This window comes from Anabrus simplex, chromosome 3 (assembly GCF_040414725.1).
Source record: "Anabrus simplex isolate iqAnaSimp1 chromosome 3, ASM4041472v1, whole genome shotgun sequence".
NCBI classification, from domain to species: domain Eukaryota; kingdom Metazoa; phylum Arthropoda; class Insecta; order Orthoptera; family Tettigoniidae; genus Anabrus; species Anabrus simplex.
Window position 1 is genome coordinate 383,717,759 of NC_090267.1, and position 17,685 is coordinate 383,735,443.

General features: G+C 39.8%; 1 protein-coding gene across 1 annotated transcript in view; it reads right to left on the reverse strand.

Moving 5' to 3' along the window:
- Nucleotides 1-17,685, reverse strand: part of gol (goliath) — a 661,624-nt gene that overhangs the window by 74,120 nt on the left and 569,819 nt on the right. Inside the window, exon 3 of the mRNA XM_067143328.2 lies at nucleotides 17,401-17,518. Coding sequence (XP_066999429.1) covers nucleotides 17,401-17,518 — 118 coding nt within the window. The remainder of the gene's footprint in view (nucleotides 1-17,400; nucleotides 17,519-17,685) is intronic.

The window sequence follows — 17,685 nt, forward strand, 5'->3', positions numbered from 1 at the left end:
GACAGTGCAATTTTAAAGTAAGCTAAGTCAAATGTGAAGTACAGATGGAGAAAATAAGGTCATACCTAATGCATTGTACTCTATGTACCGTTAAGAGGGCGTAAACCGGGCGAGTTGGCCGTTGCGGTTAGGGGCGCGCGGCTCTGAGCTTGCACCCGGGAGATAGTGGGTTCGAACCCCACTGTCGGCAGCCCTGAAGATGATTTTCCGTGTTTTCCCATTTTTTACACCACGCAAATGCTGGGGCTGTACCTTAATTAAGGCCACGGTCGTTTCCTTCCCACCCCTAGGCCTTTCCTATCTGTGTCGGTGCGACGTAAAACCAGTAGCAAAAAGGGTTTGAGTCAGTTTGTTTTATGAATGTGAATAGTTATCTTATTCTGTCAATCTAATTGAAATTGGTACCTAACGTTTGATTTTCAGGTATTTATGAACTGCCCCTTATCCTATTTTTGAAAAAAATCCGGTATTTTAGGTAAATGTCCCTTATATCTTACATCAAAAAGTGGAAAGCCTATTTTTGGACCTAATTATTCCTGTTGCCGTTTCTTCCGCAAAACGATCAGTTTCGAAATTGAAACTTATTAAGAACTACCAAGGGAATGTTATGACCCAAAACAGACTCCGTAATCCCAGCCTCCTCAGCATCGAGTGTGTCATCTGTGGATATCCTTGAAGTCATGAATGCCTTTGTATCCCAGGAAGTACATTGCATGGTTCTATTTCTTTAGAATCTACTCTGAGTACAGTTAAGTTTTTAAAAATTAGGCCAAAGATAGAAACCTATATTTATTTACGTTGTATTTCAATCCCCAGAAAATATTTAACTTCAAAATAAAATCTATTAATTAACTGGTTTGTACTGTTATAGTAAGTCCTTCGTATACACAGTATTAAATGGATATAGATTTCATTAAAGTATCTAGTGTAGTTAATTTTTGTGCGATATTGATAGGTTTTGTACAATTTCTATCAGGGGGCGTAAGTGTTTCATGTAGACGGGCCCGTATCATATTCGTTACGATCCTGCTTCCAGGCGTTAAAAGTAGTTAGTGGGATGTAAAATGAATAATATTCCAGGCGAGGATTTTTTTTACTCTTGTCGTGTCACAAACTATTAGATAAATGTGCCTGCAGAGGAGTAAGCTATTATTATTATTATTATTATTATTATTATTATTATTATTATTATTATTATTATTATTATTATTATTATTATTATTATTATTATAGCTCTGAAAACACTATTACAGTCCATGATCATTCTCAACTCGTCATCCAAGGCCAGACAAGATATTCACATTCATATCAGTAAATGTCAGATGTATAGCGGAACACTTCTAGGAGAAGATTCCAATGAAAACAAGGGGAGGAGCATTATTTAGCGAAGATCACAGTCTAAAATTGTCCGACGCAGCAAAAGCTGAATGGCAAGAACTATATGCTTTCCCGCAAAAGGCGCTGTTGATTGCCCTCATGTTCCGACAACGAAGCCTAGCATTCATTAATTCACTCGACCATAACAATAGGTAAGGGGTTCCCTACATTAATGTACAGGCGGCATGTAATTCTAAAGAGGTATTTATTAGTGTTTACGTTATTTGTCTTCGATCAGTACACTGTTCCTGCATATGGACTAATCAATAATAATAATAATAATAATAATAATAATAATAATAATAATAATAATAATAATAATAATAATAATAATAATAATAATAATAATAATTACCGAGCTCGATAGCTGCAGTCGCTTAAGTGCGGCCAGTATCCAGTATTCAGGAGATAGTAGGTTCGAACCCCACTGTCGGCAGTTCTGAAAATGGTTTTCCGTGGTTTCCCATTTTCACACCAGGCCTTAATTAAGGCCACGGCCGCTTCCTTCCCACTCCTAGCCCTTCCCTGTCCCATCGTCGCCACAAGACCTATCTGTGTCGGTGCGACGTAAAGCAACTAGCAAATAATAATAATAATAATAATAATAATAATAATAATAATAATAATAATAATAATAATAATAATAATAATAATAATAATAATAATAATAATAATAATAATAATAATAATCGTTTTACGTCCCTTTAACTACTTTTACGGTTTTTGGAGACGCCGAAGTGCCGGAATTGTGTCCCGCAGGAGTTCTTGACACCTTTTACTGAAAAATAGAGTTTTAAGAAGTCGAGTTTTAAAGTTCACTAAATTTATGACAGTTTGCAGGATTTCATTCAAATTAACACTTTGCGGGGATTTCCGAAACAAGCCGACGCGCGATCCAGTGCACACAAACAGAAAATAAAATTGAAGGTGGAAAATACAAATATGTGACATTTTCACAAAGACGAAAAATCGTTTTCTTTTAAATTTTATTTGTAGGTTGACAACTGTTTTCTTTATCGCTAATACGAAAAACCCCACCCCTGGAGGTCATTCAAGTCGCTCCAGGACGCGACGGCGCGGCGCACCGGTTGAAAATCTACTGTAATTTCTCCTCGCATCAGGTAAGACACTGTTTTTTGCCAGTATTTTATATAGACGTGCTTGCTGCCTTCTGTGCCAGTATCTTTGCATCCTTTCTCCTATTTCCTTCTTTTGTTCTCCATAGATCTCCCTTTTCCCACGAGTATCTCCTCAGTCTCCTGGAAACAATGGAACTTTTCGACGAGTTGCCTAAATAGTTTTCTGTCCATTATATTATCATCTTGCGTAACCCCATCTCCAGTCTCACTTCTCGAAACCATTTGAGCTCTGTATACCTCTTTCTGAAAATTCAAAGATTCTCTCCGCCAGTCTGTTATTGTCTATCCTCAATATGTATCCAAAGAACCGTATCATTCTCTTCCTCATCAATTGAACCAATCCTTCTGTTCTTTGATACAATTCTTTGTTAGATTTTTGAGTCTCCTCTTCCCGTTTTTTTTTTTTTTTTTTTTTTTTTTTTACATTTGGTCCTAAAATTTTTTCTGAGCATTTTTCCTTCTCTCTTGCGGACATCTTCAAGCCCATCTTTCCCAGTCATATCCAATGTTTCTGCTGCATACATTCACTCATGTTTATTATTATTATTATTATTATTATTATTATTATTATTATTAGCGAATTATCTCAATATTGGAAGACGTTCAGCAAATAACTCAATTCTTCTGTGGGTTCTTCTTATTTATTATTATTATTATCATTATTATTATTATTATTATTATTATTATTATTATTATTATTATTAGATAGTAGTAGGATACGAATGACAAGTACAGGAGATGTTAAATAGAGACAATCCGTTTTGATATTAGCCTACTGGTTCAATACTTCCCGTGTGCTGTGTCTAAAGGGCAGAAGTCCACTCATTTAAGTGTGTTAAACATATCATTCATCATCTTCAAACAACTTGATCATCACGCAGAGGAACGGCAATCAACCTGAAAGTCAAGCTCCACTTCTATTGGAGTTCTTAAAATCATCTTCAAGAATCGGAAAGAAGATTTCCTATGAATGCGCTAATAACTCACCAGGTTCAGTTTACCGACTATATATTTTGTAAGTCTTAATTTTAAGCTAGTGGCTTAACAGTTAGCCGGTCCCGTAGTGTAGGGGTAGCGTGCCTGCCTCTCTCCCGGAGGCTTCGGGTTCGATTCCCGACCAGGTCAGGGATTTTCCCCTCGATCTGAGGGCTGGTTCGAGGTCCACTCAGCCTACGTGATTAGAATTGAGTAGCTATCTGACGGTGAGATGGCGGCCCTGGTCTAGAAAGCCCAGAATAACGACCGAGTGGATGCGTCGTGCTGAGCACACGGCCCCTCGTAATCTGCAGGCCTTCGGGCTGAGCAGCGGTCGCTGGGCAGGCCAGAGCCCTTTCAAGGGCGTTAAGTGCCGCGGGGGGGGGGGGGGGTGGAGGGACTTATCAGTTAATTTCGTCAAGTGTATTTTATTTAATGTTGTGTTATTTGGTCGTGTAAATTGTAGATAGATTAAATATTTCTATTGTGTTCAGTTACCAGTTTAACTCAAAAGCAAGTTTTCACTTGTGGATAAGGTAAGAACTACCATCGCGATCACCGAATCATTGTCGCGACCTGCGATCTTTCTTACCTTCAATTCATCAAGTCGTCATATCAATGGCAATTTGCCCCTAACGTGTTATGCTGTTTGTTTCTTCTTGTCTGTGCTCAACTGCTTCCAGATCACATTCCATCTGATCCAAGGTCGTCCCGGTGGTCTCTTACCATCTGGCGACTTTTCCCGTTTGCGATTTTCTAATGAGAATAGGGAACATGCATGATCCGGGGTTTTAATTAAAAATATGCTAATCTGATTCAAAATTTCATGCAGAATTCAAAAATGTGATCAGAATGTACAAATAATAACTCCAAACATGATAAAAATCTACGAAAATGTCACGTCACGCAAGTACGCGATCTCATTGGTCTGACGTCATCGTACAGGTTGACTGAATTAGCAGACGAAATAACACCTAGTGTGCTGTGAGAAGCAGGATACACTTCGCGTATTTCTACTTTATGTTAGTGTCTGGTATGGTTAAATTCGAGGTCTATACATTGCATAATAATCTGAGTGGTATATTTTAGACTTAAAATGAATCCTGCACAGACAGTGAGGCTGAAAACTTATAAATGGTGTATAGTTCCGATGTGCAATAGCACATCGCATACCATCCCAAACAAATTGTTTATAAATGTTCCAAAGAAGCTAAAACTAGGGAGAAATGGATTTTGGCGAGCCGGAGAAATGCTGGTGATATATCGGAAAAGTCTATAGTTTATTTTTTGAAGATTTTAACGTAAGATGAATTTGTTTGAATTTTCAAATCACTTTTCCATGTCAGCTGTTCTAGTGGTAAAACTTTAAATTTTAATGTACGATGCTTTATTTAAATGCTCCAATTACATCTTGGATTATATGAAAGTAATAAACAGTGCATTAAATAATGCTGATTATTAAAGTATTCTCCAAACCTAACCTATGTTTTGGGTGATCCATGTCAAGATAATAAATCAAAGGGGTTATGAAGCATTTTGACAGCTCTAATTCTACCAATATATCTTGGCATGGGACAGTTATGTATGTCTTTATTGAAGAGCTTAATTGGTAAAGAAATTTAGGCTATATCTAAATACTGTATAATCTAACAAAGAATAGGCGTGTACATCATGAAAGGAAACAACGTGAATTTAACAAATGTATAACTCTACACAAAACCAATGCTTGTCTGTTGGGGTCTTATAAGTTAACAATGCTCAATTACAATAATTATCATAATATTAATGAAATAAATAACATAATTGCACACAGGTGAAAATAGTGATGTAGGTGTTTAAAATATTATCCAACTTAGCCTAAGTTTTAGGTTATACAAGCCAAGTCAATAAACCGAAAGGTAAAAATACCGCGCGAGTTGGCCGTGCGGTTAGGAGCGCGCAGGTGTGAGCTCGCATCCGGGAGATAGTGGGTTTTGAACCCCACTGCCGGCAGCCCTGAAGATGGTTTTCCGTGGTTTCTCATTTTCACACTAGGCAAATGCAGAGGCTGTACCTAAGGCCACGGCCGCTTTGTTCCCATTCCTAGGCCTTTCCTGTCCCATTGTCGCCATAAGACCTATATGTGACGGTGTGACGTAAAGCAAAAAAAAAAAAAAAAGTGAAAGTCACAGCACCCAAAGACATTCCTGTATTGAGCGACTAAAATGTCACCAGGACACTTTTCTTTCCTGATATGCTCAGCTTGTTAAAAGCCAAATGTAATTAATGTTATTGGCTTCACGCCCCGCTAACTACTTCTACGATTTTTGGGAGACGCCGATGTGCAGGAATTTAGTCCTGCAGGAGTTCTTTTACGTGCCAGTAAATCTACCGACACGAGGCTGACGTATTTGAGCACCTTCAACTACCACCGGACTGAACCAGGATCGAACCTGCCAAGTTGGGGTCAGAAGGCCAGCACCTCAACCGTCTGAACCACTCGGCCCGACTTGTGAAAACTAGATGAAGTCATATTTATCTTTATCCTTTATCATGTTTAATTTTTTCCCTCCACAAAGATATTTAATTCTCTTTCATGGGCCCCGAAAGTGGTTAGGCCAGTTGTCCCAACCATAAATATATATATATATATATATATATATTTTTTGGAATGATAGATTATAGCCCTATAGCACTATGATCTTTCTTTCTTTCCTTCTTTCTTTCTTTCTTTCTTTCTTTCTTTCTTTCTTTCTTAATCAGTTTATCCTTCAGGGTTGGTTTTCTCTCGGACTCAGCGAGGGATTTCACCTCTACCACTTCAAGGGCAGTGTCCTGGAACGTGAGACTTTGAGTATGGTGATGAAACTGGTGAGGAGGGCCATTACCTCGCCCAGGCGGCCTCACCTGTTATGCTCAACAGGGGCCTTGTTGGAGGATGGGAGGATCGGAAGGGATAGACAAGGAAGAGGGAAGGAAACGGCCGTGGCCTTAGGTGCCTGGAGGAGAAGTAGGAAAATACGAAAAACCACTTCGAGGATGGCTGAGGTGGGATTCGAAACCGTTCTACTCAGTTGACCTCCCGAGGCTGAGTAGAGCCCGTTCCAGCCCTCGTACTATTTGTTTTCAACTTTCATGGCAGAGCCGGGAATCGAAACCGGGCCTCCGGGAGTGTCACACATTAACCACTACACCACAGAAGCGGACTAGTACTATAATGCTACCTATATATTTATGTTAGTGCTGAAATCCGATTTCTTACTTTACTAATGCTGAAAGCCCGAAAATGTAATGTTATTCTTTAATAGGGGAATCAGTCTAGAAGGAAATGTTGAAAGTGATGTGATATCTATCCAGGTTCGTTGTTATCCTAATACTATGGGTTACAGTACATTGCACGTATATAAAAGACGCCACTTACAAACTTGCTTGTTATCCGCGAATTTCTGCGGCCACAAAAGTCACATTTTTCAAGAATGATGACATCTACACATGGTAGATTGTCTGACTGTGCTGTTTTGAACGTTTCTTCTGTCATTTCGAAGTTATTCGCGATCATGAATAATAAACAATCGGCTTTTAGCAACGGCTGATGCACAACGGCTGGTAGAGCTCCATGCGGTACTGGATCGTGACGTCACAGCGCGCCGCTTACGTCAGAGGCCGTTTCACTCGCCTTGCGGAAAGGCACTATTAAATATTTTTTTAATGGTAGAAAACAAGGCAACATACCACAATGTAATACGTTTACGTACTATTTCATTGGTGTACTTTTCAAAAAAAATGTTTTTGAAAATGATGCATGTTCCGGCTCCATGGTTGAGTGGTCAGCGTCTTGGCCTTCGGTTCTCTGCCCCTCCCCCCGTTCGACTCCCGGCCAGGTTGAGGGATTTTAATCTTAAACGATTTATACCCTTGGCTCGGGGACTGGGTGATTATTATGATCACAACATTCTTGCAACTCTTTCACCAGTTTCCCAGCACATGAAATATTTATTTATTTATTTATTTATTTATTTATTTATCTCTGCGATGAATATGGGCTAACCAACTTGGTCTTCGGTTTGTCACGTTTCTGTAATATCAGGTTTGGTACAGATTTTCCTTAATTCTCGACTTGTCCTTATTTTCCATACGTCGTTCTCATTGATGTGGTCATAAAACTCTATCAAAACTTTGTTTTCAAAACTGTAACAATGTTATACTTCTGTAATTCTTATTTCAATTGTGAATTTTTGAATCTATTTATTCGGAAGTTCATCTTCCTGTCGCTCAACACTGATTTTAGGATTTTGTAAGGTCAAACTAGGCTACTTGCATCTCATCATGTATTGTGATGCCGGTCAGAGACGCCTGACAGTCAACCCCGTGAAATGAATCAACATCTAAACCAAGACGCACTAATAATATTACAGGCAGCTAGTGAAACTCTCTATCTCTGCAGTTATTATATCAGTATGTATGTTGTTGCATGTGTGAAGCCAAAGAAAGGAGTCTAGGAATTTGGTACACGTGGCTGGCAAGCTCATATTATGAACCAACGTGTGGCAGCTGTCGACCTCAGGGAGGTGAGTAATAACCATCGAGGTACGATAGCAGTGACAAACGCTTGTCAACTCCTCCCTGGCCTGTCATACTGAGCAACAAGCTACAGTAGGTCAGCCATACAACTCCAGTCATATAAAGCGTCAAATATTTATCACAGGCGTACAGGGCATTCTAATTTCATTTCTTTTCCTCTCTCTCTCTCTCTCCCTCTCTCTTTGCCGGACTGAGTGATTCAGGCTATAGAGCAGTAACTTTCTGAGTTAAGAATGGCGGGTTCGATCCTGGCTCAGTACAGCGGTGTTTGAAGTTGCTGAAATACATTTAGGTAGCAGGCAGGGACTCTCTTCCGCGGCAGCCCTGCCTATGCGAGTTCTAGAGCACACTGACCCGGTGTGTATAATCTGGTAACGGTCCCAGCTCAGGGTTGCGAGTGAAGACCTCAACGGAATCTACAGCGGAGAAGTTGAACTTCGGAACGCTGGAGATTGCGGAAGAGGTAGCCCAGTACTCAGGGAATAGTATGAGTACACTATTTATCAGCAGCGTTTTTCTCCCATGTTAGCGGTGGCTGCAAGGTGCTCGGTCAACGGTCTCGAAGGCGGAAGAGGAATCTTAACTCCCAACAGCAATGAGAGCGGAAGAACCTACTGGAGTAAAACACAAAAAAATATTTATTTGAGGCTAATAATCCGATCTTGCTTTGGAAGCTAATTCTTTCCTTCACAAATCACAACTTAATTCGCAAGATGGAAATGTCGCTGAAAGAAAGCACTACCCCATGTGGCAACTCGGCAGAGAAATCCGCCATTGCACTATGCAATGCAACGGGATCTAGGGCTCTGGGGAGTCCCAACATCTGCGAGAGAGACGAGTCGGAGAGTCTTGAAACACCTTCCAATCTCAAATGCAAGAAGAACTATTTCATTGGATCAATAAATGTAAACTCATCAGAGTCGGAAAGCAAAAATAACTAGAAAAGCTTTTGGACAAAAACCACATCCAGATCCTAGCTGAACAAGAGACAAGATTCCTGGAAGAAAACATCATAGACATCAACCAATACAGAATATTCAAAGGAAAGCAGGCCTCTGCTCGGAACCTGCTTCTACATAAACAAGAAGGCAGTAAACAAAGTCACAGACTTCACATCAAAATCTGAAAGATTGCCTCTACTAACTATTAAATGCAAGAATAAGAGATACATTCTCATCAACTGTTACACCCCAATCAACGAAGACAACAAGAAAAACTCACAGAAAGTTTGACTTCTGGGATCTTCTGGAAACTGAAATCACCCGGGTACCCAAGAGCAACGTAAAAATCCTGGGAAAGAGCGAAAGCACAGAGACGTCGTAAGCACAGAGAAAAAAAAGAATAGGGAAAGGCTCATTGGACTCTGCAAAGCTTTACAGTTGAAACTAATGTTAACACACTTCATGAAACTCCCGAGAAAATCAAAGACATGGGTATCTCCGAATCCCGAACTAGAGGAAGTGATTAGGAACGGTGAATTCGATTCAGACCACTCTCTCCGAAGTTAAAATCCGTTTTCTCCCAGTAGGACAAAAGAGACCCACCTAAAATGATGGGATACAACACAAACAAAATGGACATCACTGAAGGCATCATTAAAAACTTCGGGGACGAAATGCGGGCCGGCAGAAAGGGGAACTGGCAAGAACTATGCACGGGAATCAATGAAGCCGCAAGGAAAAAACCCGAACAGGCTAGGGGGAAAGGAGAAGTATGGTGGAATGAAGATTGCGAGGAAGCTCTCAGGGAGAGGTACGAGAAATGGAGAAAATGGAGAAAATGGAAATACTCCAGAGAACAGGAACACATGCAACAATTCAGGCAACAGAGGAAAGAAACATTTCGAAGGGCTACACGATCATTTGAAAGAGCTCAAATGGAAGAGATCCAGACCGACTTTGTCAAGAAAAAATCCAGAGATTTTCATCAGACCTTCAAGGGCAAACTGAAAGGATACAAAGCGCCAAGTTTGAGCTTCAGAAACGAACGGGGTAAAATCGGACTGAACAACCAAGAAAACTGAGATATTAACCAGATACTTCCACACACCCTTGCATTTTCCTTTCCCAACTTCCAAACTAGAATTTCCAGACATACCAGGGAACTCAGAAGATGATTAACCACCAACAAAGGAAGAAATCAAGGAAGGCCTTGAAAACCTAAAACAACAGAGCAAGTGGAGAGGACTCGATAACGGAAGAAATGTTGAAATGGGCAGAGCCGGAAATCTTAGATGATATTCGCCAAATCATCAAGGAAATCTGGGAGGAGACAATCCTAGAAGAATGGAAAGCAGCACTTATCCATCCGCTGCATAAGGGGACACACAGGATGTCAAAAACTATAGGGGCGTGTCCCTCCTCCCTATCGCCCATCCTTTCAAAACTGCTTCTTAATAGAATAGAGGCGAATCTGGACCAACAACTAGGGGATACCAAGCAGGGTTTAGGAAAGGCCGCTCCTGTATCGAACAAATATTCAGCCTGAAGTCAATACTCCGCCACAGAATGTTGAGTGGAAAGAAAACTGTGGTGTCGTATATAGACTTCAAAAAAGCCTTCGATTCGGTGGATAGAGAGACCTTAAATAAGATAATTAGAGAATTTGGAGTTAAAACCAAACTGGCAAATACAATCAAAGAGACCCTAACAGGCACAACCTCCAAGGTAAAATTCTTCGGGCATCCCTCGCAAACATTTAAAATCAATACAGGCCTGAGGCAAGGCGACTGACTATCACCGATCCTATTCAACTGTATCCTAGAAAGGATAGTGAGAATATGGAACTCAGAACTCTAACATCAATGGATAATCCCGATCTGTCTAGGGAGAAAATCAGGAGGGAGTAAAGTCAACTGCATGGCTTTCTCTGATGACATGTCTATACTTTCAAAAGTCCAGAGGTCGCAACCATTCAGAGAATCGCCAGCCAAACATGACTGAGGATCTCATCAGAAAAGGCCAAATTCATGACGAACATCAAAGATGGATCAAAATTCCTGGAAACAGAGATAGGACGGATAGAAATGGTCAAGATTTCAAGTACCTTGGTAAGACCATACAGGAGAATGGACTAGAAAAAGCTGCAGTGGAGTATCGGATCTCAAAAATGGAGAGAGCATACGGCTTGACAAAAAACATGTACAATAAGAAGTGCTTAGCCTGCAATTCCAAATTAAAACATTACAACGTCGTGGTCAAAACAGAATGGCTGTATACCAGTGAATGCCTCTCCATGAACTACAAGCTGGAGAAGCTAGAGGTCCTGGAAATAAGAATCCTGAGAAAAGTTATGGGAGCTGTCCTAACTGAAAACGGGTGGAAACTTCGGAGCAACGAAAAAGTTTACCAGAATGCCATGAAGAAAAGGAGACTGGCGTTTCTCGGACATCTGTACAGAATGACGGCAAACAGACTTACCAAACCGATGTTTGATTACACTACACTATGGATTAAGGAAACGAAGCAGGATATGGAAAGGTTAATTATCTCGGAAGTCTAGTTGTTAGAAAGGGATACGTTTAGGAACACACTGACGAATTTGGAAGGGGTTCACGCCGCAGGAAGAACTAAGAAGACCGGAAGAGCCTGGACAGATGAACAACGGAAGTAGGCCAGCGAACGCATTAAGGAGTATTGGACACAGAAAACTCCGCACGAAGAGAAAGAAATTAAGTTGTAGCGTGATCCTTAGTGGTCCATTCGCTTGTTAAAAAAATAATGACTTAGTGTCGTTCAATAAGAGACAGGAAGCGATTGCATCAATGCATCCAGAACAGGACTCCAGATCTCATATCAATAGCTCATTACATGGAAGGATCTCTTCGGTACCTAGATGGAAAACCAATGAAAACCCAATATGGAAAAATATCTCAAGTGTCTAAATTCAAATACCTGGGAGAAGTCATCAAACCTTCAGGACTCAATCGCGAAGCAAACAAAGAAAGGGTCTCTAAACTTCAAAGAGCATACAGACTCTCTTGGAGCAGATGTAATAAAAAAAAATCTATATCCCGAAATGCAAAATTAAGGCCTTATAACACTGTAATCAAGCCTGAAGCACTATATGCATCTGAAACACTCATCATTAGGGGAAGACCATTGATTAAAGATGTAGAAAAGCAAGAAAGAAAAATCTTAAGGATTTTTTTTAGACCAGTCTGTAGGCCTACAGGGGGAATTTGGATGATACGGAAATCTCATGACCTGTACCAACACTCAGAAAAGATCTCAGATACATTCAGGAAAAGACGTTCGAAATTTTATGGACATATTCTCAAAATGAGTAATTAGAGAGTGACCAATTGGATTCAGAACATTGCCCTATCAATGAAAGTAAACAACAACTGGCTGCTCGAAGTTGGAAAAAGATCTTCAGGAAATAGGCATCACGGGTGACACGGTGTTTGGACAGATATAAGTTCAGAAGATTAGTCAACAGTCGCCCCTTTAAGCATCATCCAAGCACTACCACTAACAAAACCTGGTCAGAAGATCGCGAGAAAAGCCACAGCTAGAAGATTAAGAGATTTTAGGAAAAGAAAAAAGGAAACGACATCAGTTAAACAAGTTAAATCGCACTCCTTACTAGGGCGTAACGAAGAAATAAATAAATAAATAAATAAATAAATAAATAAATAAATAAATAAATAAATAAATAAATAAATAAATAAATAAATAAATAAATAAATAAATAAATAAATAAATAAAAATTATTTTAATGCTTTTCCCACACCTGTGAGGTCGCGGGTACTAACTGTTTCGAACATGTGGATTTGGCCCTGTTTTACGACCGAATGCCCTTCCTGTCACCAACCCTATATGGAGGGATGTAATCACTATTGCGTGTCTCTCTGGTGGTTGGTAGTGTAGTGTGTTGTCTGAATATGAACAAACACAAACACCCAGTCCCAAGCCAGAAGAATTAATCAGAGGCGATAAAAACCCCGGAATCGAACCCGGGACCCTCTGAACTGAAGGCCTCAATGCTGACCATTCAACAATGAGTTGGAATAATAATAATAATAATAATAATAATAATAATAATAATAATAATAATAATAATAATAATAATAATAATAAAGAGGAACACTTTTTTAAGTCGTAGCTTAATCAACATTAGATAGTGTAATCTGGAACATACAGCAGGTGGACAACGGTCAACACATCTAAGCTGGGATTATTTAAAGTAACAAAGAACTATACAAGCTGTAGCAGATATGATAATTGCGTAACTCATTGTGCTGAAGGGCTTTGTGGAAGATAAGGAATTTAACAAGTTAATCTGGGCGATTTCTTTCATCGCACAATGGCAGACCTGTTTTGCCTTATGTGCTCCAAGATTTCACGTTTATTTCTATTATCGCCTTGAGAGGTACTATGCGCACGATCTCGATTCCGATATGGGTTCACGCTGAGGGTATTTAATACTCCCTGAACGTAAGAATCTCTTGCTGGTAGATTCTTCTGTACGTGACGTAACTCAAGAGAGAGGATGTGGAACATAGTGTCACTATTCTCAATTTCTGGGAGCGTTAAATGCAAACTATTGTTACACATTTCCATCGGCAAACAAGCTTATAGGCTGCCATCCCCGGAGGCCTGGGTTCGATTCCAGGCTCCGTCACGAAATTGGAAAAATGGTACGAGGGCTGGAACGGGGTCACTCAGCCTCGGGAGGTCAACTGAGTAGGGAGGGGTTCGACTCCAACCTGAGCCATCCTCGAAGTGGTTTTCCATGGTTTCTCACTTCACCTCCAGGCAAATGCCGTAATAGTACCTAACTTAAGGCCACGGCGTCCTCCTTGTCTATACCTTCCGATCTTTCCATCCCCCCACAAGGCCCATGTTCAGCATAGCACGTGAGGCCGTCTGGGCGAGATACTGGTCCTCTTTCCCAGTTGAACCCGCGACTCAAAGTCTCACGCTCCAGGATACTGCCCGTAAGGCGGTAGATGTGGGATCCCTCGCTCAGTCCGAGGAAAAAAACAACCCTGGAAGGTAAACGGGTTAAGAAAGAAACAAGTGTATCGTTTTATGTGACTGTTAAAATCGTGATCAGTGCCGTGAGATGTATAATCTGAACCAAATGCATTGGTGGGAACTCGACTGCGGACGCTGTGATGAGAAGATGCTGATGAATCACTCAACTCGTACGCCACTATGTAATGTGATTTCATTTCTTATGTCTTCTAATTTGATGTGCCCTGTTGTAAGCCGTCTTATTCACGATAACCCAAGTGCTGATGATGATTATAACGAGAACATGGCATTGTCATCACTGTCATCAGCATATCGTAGTTCAACTAAAGCAGCACTAGATGTTCGTGTTCTTTGTTTTTAATCTATTCACGTTGAAAAGTCTCACTTCCATTCTTATGTTATTTGTGTTGTTTGAAGAATAGCGTCTTTGACAAGCTGCATTGCTGGTGGTAAAATAGAGCGAGAATAAAGTGGGAACAATCACACGAATTTGCTTAACTTCTGAGTTTATGTGAAATGGCTCTCCAGTAGAATTATTACTGACTGCAGTCATGTCTCAGTACAGCAAACTCGAGATAGTAATGAATTTAGGTTGAAAGTCAAACAGAGCTAAGATCTTCCACAAAGCTTCACGGTTACAGGCTCGTGAAATTAATGAAGCCAAAGGTTTGTTCTGTTATTTGCATTTTTTCTGCACCTGCCGTGCTGTGAAGATCATATTCTGTAATGCTGTAAAATTCAGAACTGACAATCACTGAAGTGATAGTCGTTTGTGCGCATAGTGAAGTTAGATACTAGACGCCGAATGTTGTTTACGAAAGGTGTTCGAACTAATAGCCCACCACATTTCAATCCAGCGTAGTGAACTTTGGCGGAAATAAGCATTCGATGTAATGGGACACTACCACTTCACTAATTTTGCCCACCTCCATAGTGTATGAGTCAGCGCATTTGGCTGCTCTCCTCGGAGTCCCGGGTTCGATTCCTGGTACTGACAGAAATTTAATATCGGTAGGAGGACTGGTATGTGCTTAAAAGTTGTGGACCGTTTAGGAATGTAAAAATTTTTGGAAATAAATAAATAAAATGTCCATTATGTCATTCCTAATATTCCTAGACCTGCACTGACACAGGGTTTCACCTTATACTATATGTCCCTGTTCGAAAATTATACTTCGATCCTTCTATGCGCTACTTCAGTTCTTGCACTACCTTTCTGAATCAGCCAGTGTAAGGACCAGAGTTAGAAAATAATAATTTCCAAGACGAAGGTGATGCCGGTTGGGATTATTACGAGGCATGTGATATCACATTGGAACAATAAGTGTATCAACTATATTGCACAAAGCTTTTATAAACCGATAGCCGAATAATTTACCAACCTTGAAAGAACGGGATCAAAAATATCACGCGCCTTTCAGAAAACCACGAGACTGTATGATATCGACAATTTAAGGTACGATTCATACATAATTTACGAAAGATGATTCTGTAAATACTTCAAATATACATGTAACTGCAATGCCCGGCGTCTTGGCTGAATGGTCAGCATGGAAGCCTTCGATTCAGAGCGCCCTGGGTTCGATCCCGGATGTATTGGGGATTTTAATCACGCCTAGTTATTTCCTCTGACTAGGGAACTAGGTGATTGTGCCAGTCCCAATGCACTCCTCTTCATATGCATGTAGAACACCACGCTACCGACCACCACAGAAACATAGTGAATACAAACCTCTACATCGAGCTGGCGTCAGGAAGGACATCTGGCCGTAAAACGTGGCCAAGTTCACATGGATGACAACTTGCACCCACAATCACATCAGGGTGAAATGCGGTGGAAGAATAAATCTATTTATCTGGAACGTATTCCGTACATTTCTAATATTTGCATGGATACTGGCATATTGCATATCATTTTGAAATGAATGACGAAAAAAAGATAAAAAACAATATGTCAACTGATGTGTGTAATAAATAATAGACCTATATCTAAGCTGTTCTCTCACTGCCCAATAATACTCTTGCCCATCCTATTGCTGTTATATTTAACCGTTGCTTCTTTCCTGACGACTGGAAAATCGCTAACATCACTCCAGTTTTTAAAAGTGGAAAGAGTCTGATGTCAGAAACTATAGTCCGATTTATAAAATAAAATAAATAAAATAAAATAAAATAAAATAAAATAAAATAAAAAAATAAAATAAAAAAAATAAAATAAACTAAAATAAAATAAAATAATAAATAAAATAAATAAAATAAATAAAATAAATAAAATAAAATAAAATAAAATAAAATATTGACGCATTTTTCAGACTGTTGTTAAATTATTTTACTTATGAATGTTTTATTTTTCACGACCGCATTGCACCTGAAATAAAGTGTTAGCTTATTAGACCGTGTAACTTACATATAGTACATTCCATAGAAATGTAAAGTGTAGAATAAAAATAGTTAACCCGACGTCAATGGGATCCGAGCCTACACAACCTTCCGACTTCATGTCGGATGCTCTACCAGATGAGCTATGTTGTGTTCAATTTAGTTCATGGCATATTAGGTTACCAATTGGATTTGCAAGAGTGGAAGTACGAATATTTTGTAGTTATATCTTTAATCATCAATCAACCAAATTAACTCTTAGATAATTTAAGCACAGGATCCAACTTATACCCTACAGAGGGTTAAGAACGTGCTTAGTTCATATGTAGTAGACTCACAAGGTCCGCATCTGTGGTGTAGTGTTGCCACCCCCGGAGACCCCGGTTTGATTCTCGGCTCTACCGAAAAGTTGAAAAGTGGAACGAGGACTTGAACGGGGTCCGCTCAGCCTCGAGAGGTCAACTGAGTAGAGGAGGGTTCGATTCCCACCTCATTCATTCTCGAAGTGGTTTCCCGTGGCTCCCACTTCTTCTCCAGACTTACTTCCCTCTTCCTTGCCTATCCCTTCCAATCTTCCCATCCCCCGCAAGGACCCTGTTCAGCATAGCAGGTGAGGCCGCCTGAGCGAGGTACTGGTCCTCCTCAGTTGTATCCCCAACCAAATTTCACACTCTCCAGAACACTGCCTTTGAGGCGATAGAAGTGGCATCCCTCGCTGAGTCCGAAGGAAAAAACAACCCTGAAGGGTTAAATAAATAAATAAATAAATAAATAAATAAATAAATAAATAAATAAATAAATAAATAAATAAATAAATAAATAAATAAATAAATAAACTCACAAGACAGATTTCAAAGTACCAAGCTTACCTCATACACGAAATTCTTCATGTTCTGTCCGTACAAATACAGCAGAACTCACTATCGGTGACAGATTAAATCTGCTGTACATCAAACACTGACCGTAATAGTAATATTTTACAAACTTACCGACAGGCGATCTTTTGCGTGGATGTAACGGAATCTCTGCACGTAATAGAAGACGAGCCATGCCAGGGAGATGATCATGAGGACGATGAAGGAGATGGACACGAACAGGACTGAAGTCCTGTAACAATCACAGCCATATCACAGTAAAGTACACGGTTATAATCTGTACATGCAAAAGATACATTTTTAACTTGTGAATGATGAAAACTAAGAATACATTTTTAGTAACAATTAACAGACATTTTGAAATTTTCACGATCATTGTGGTATAAGTAGACCCATAAA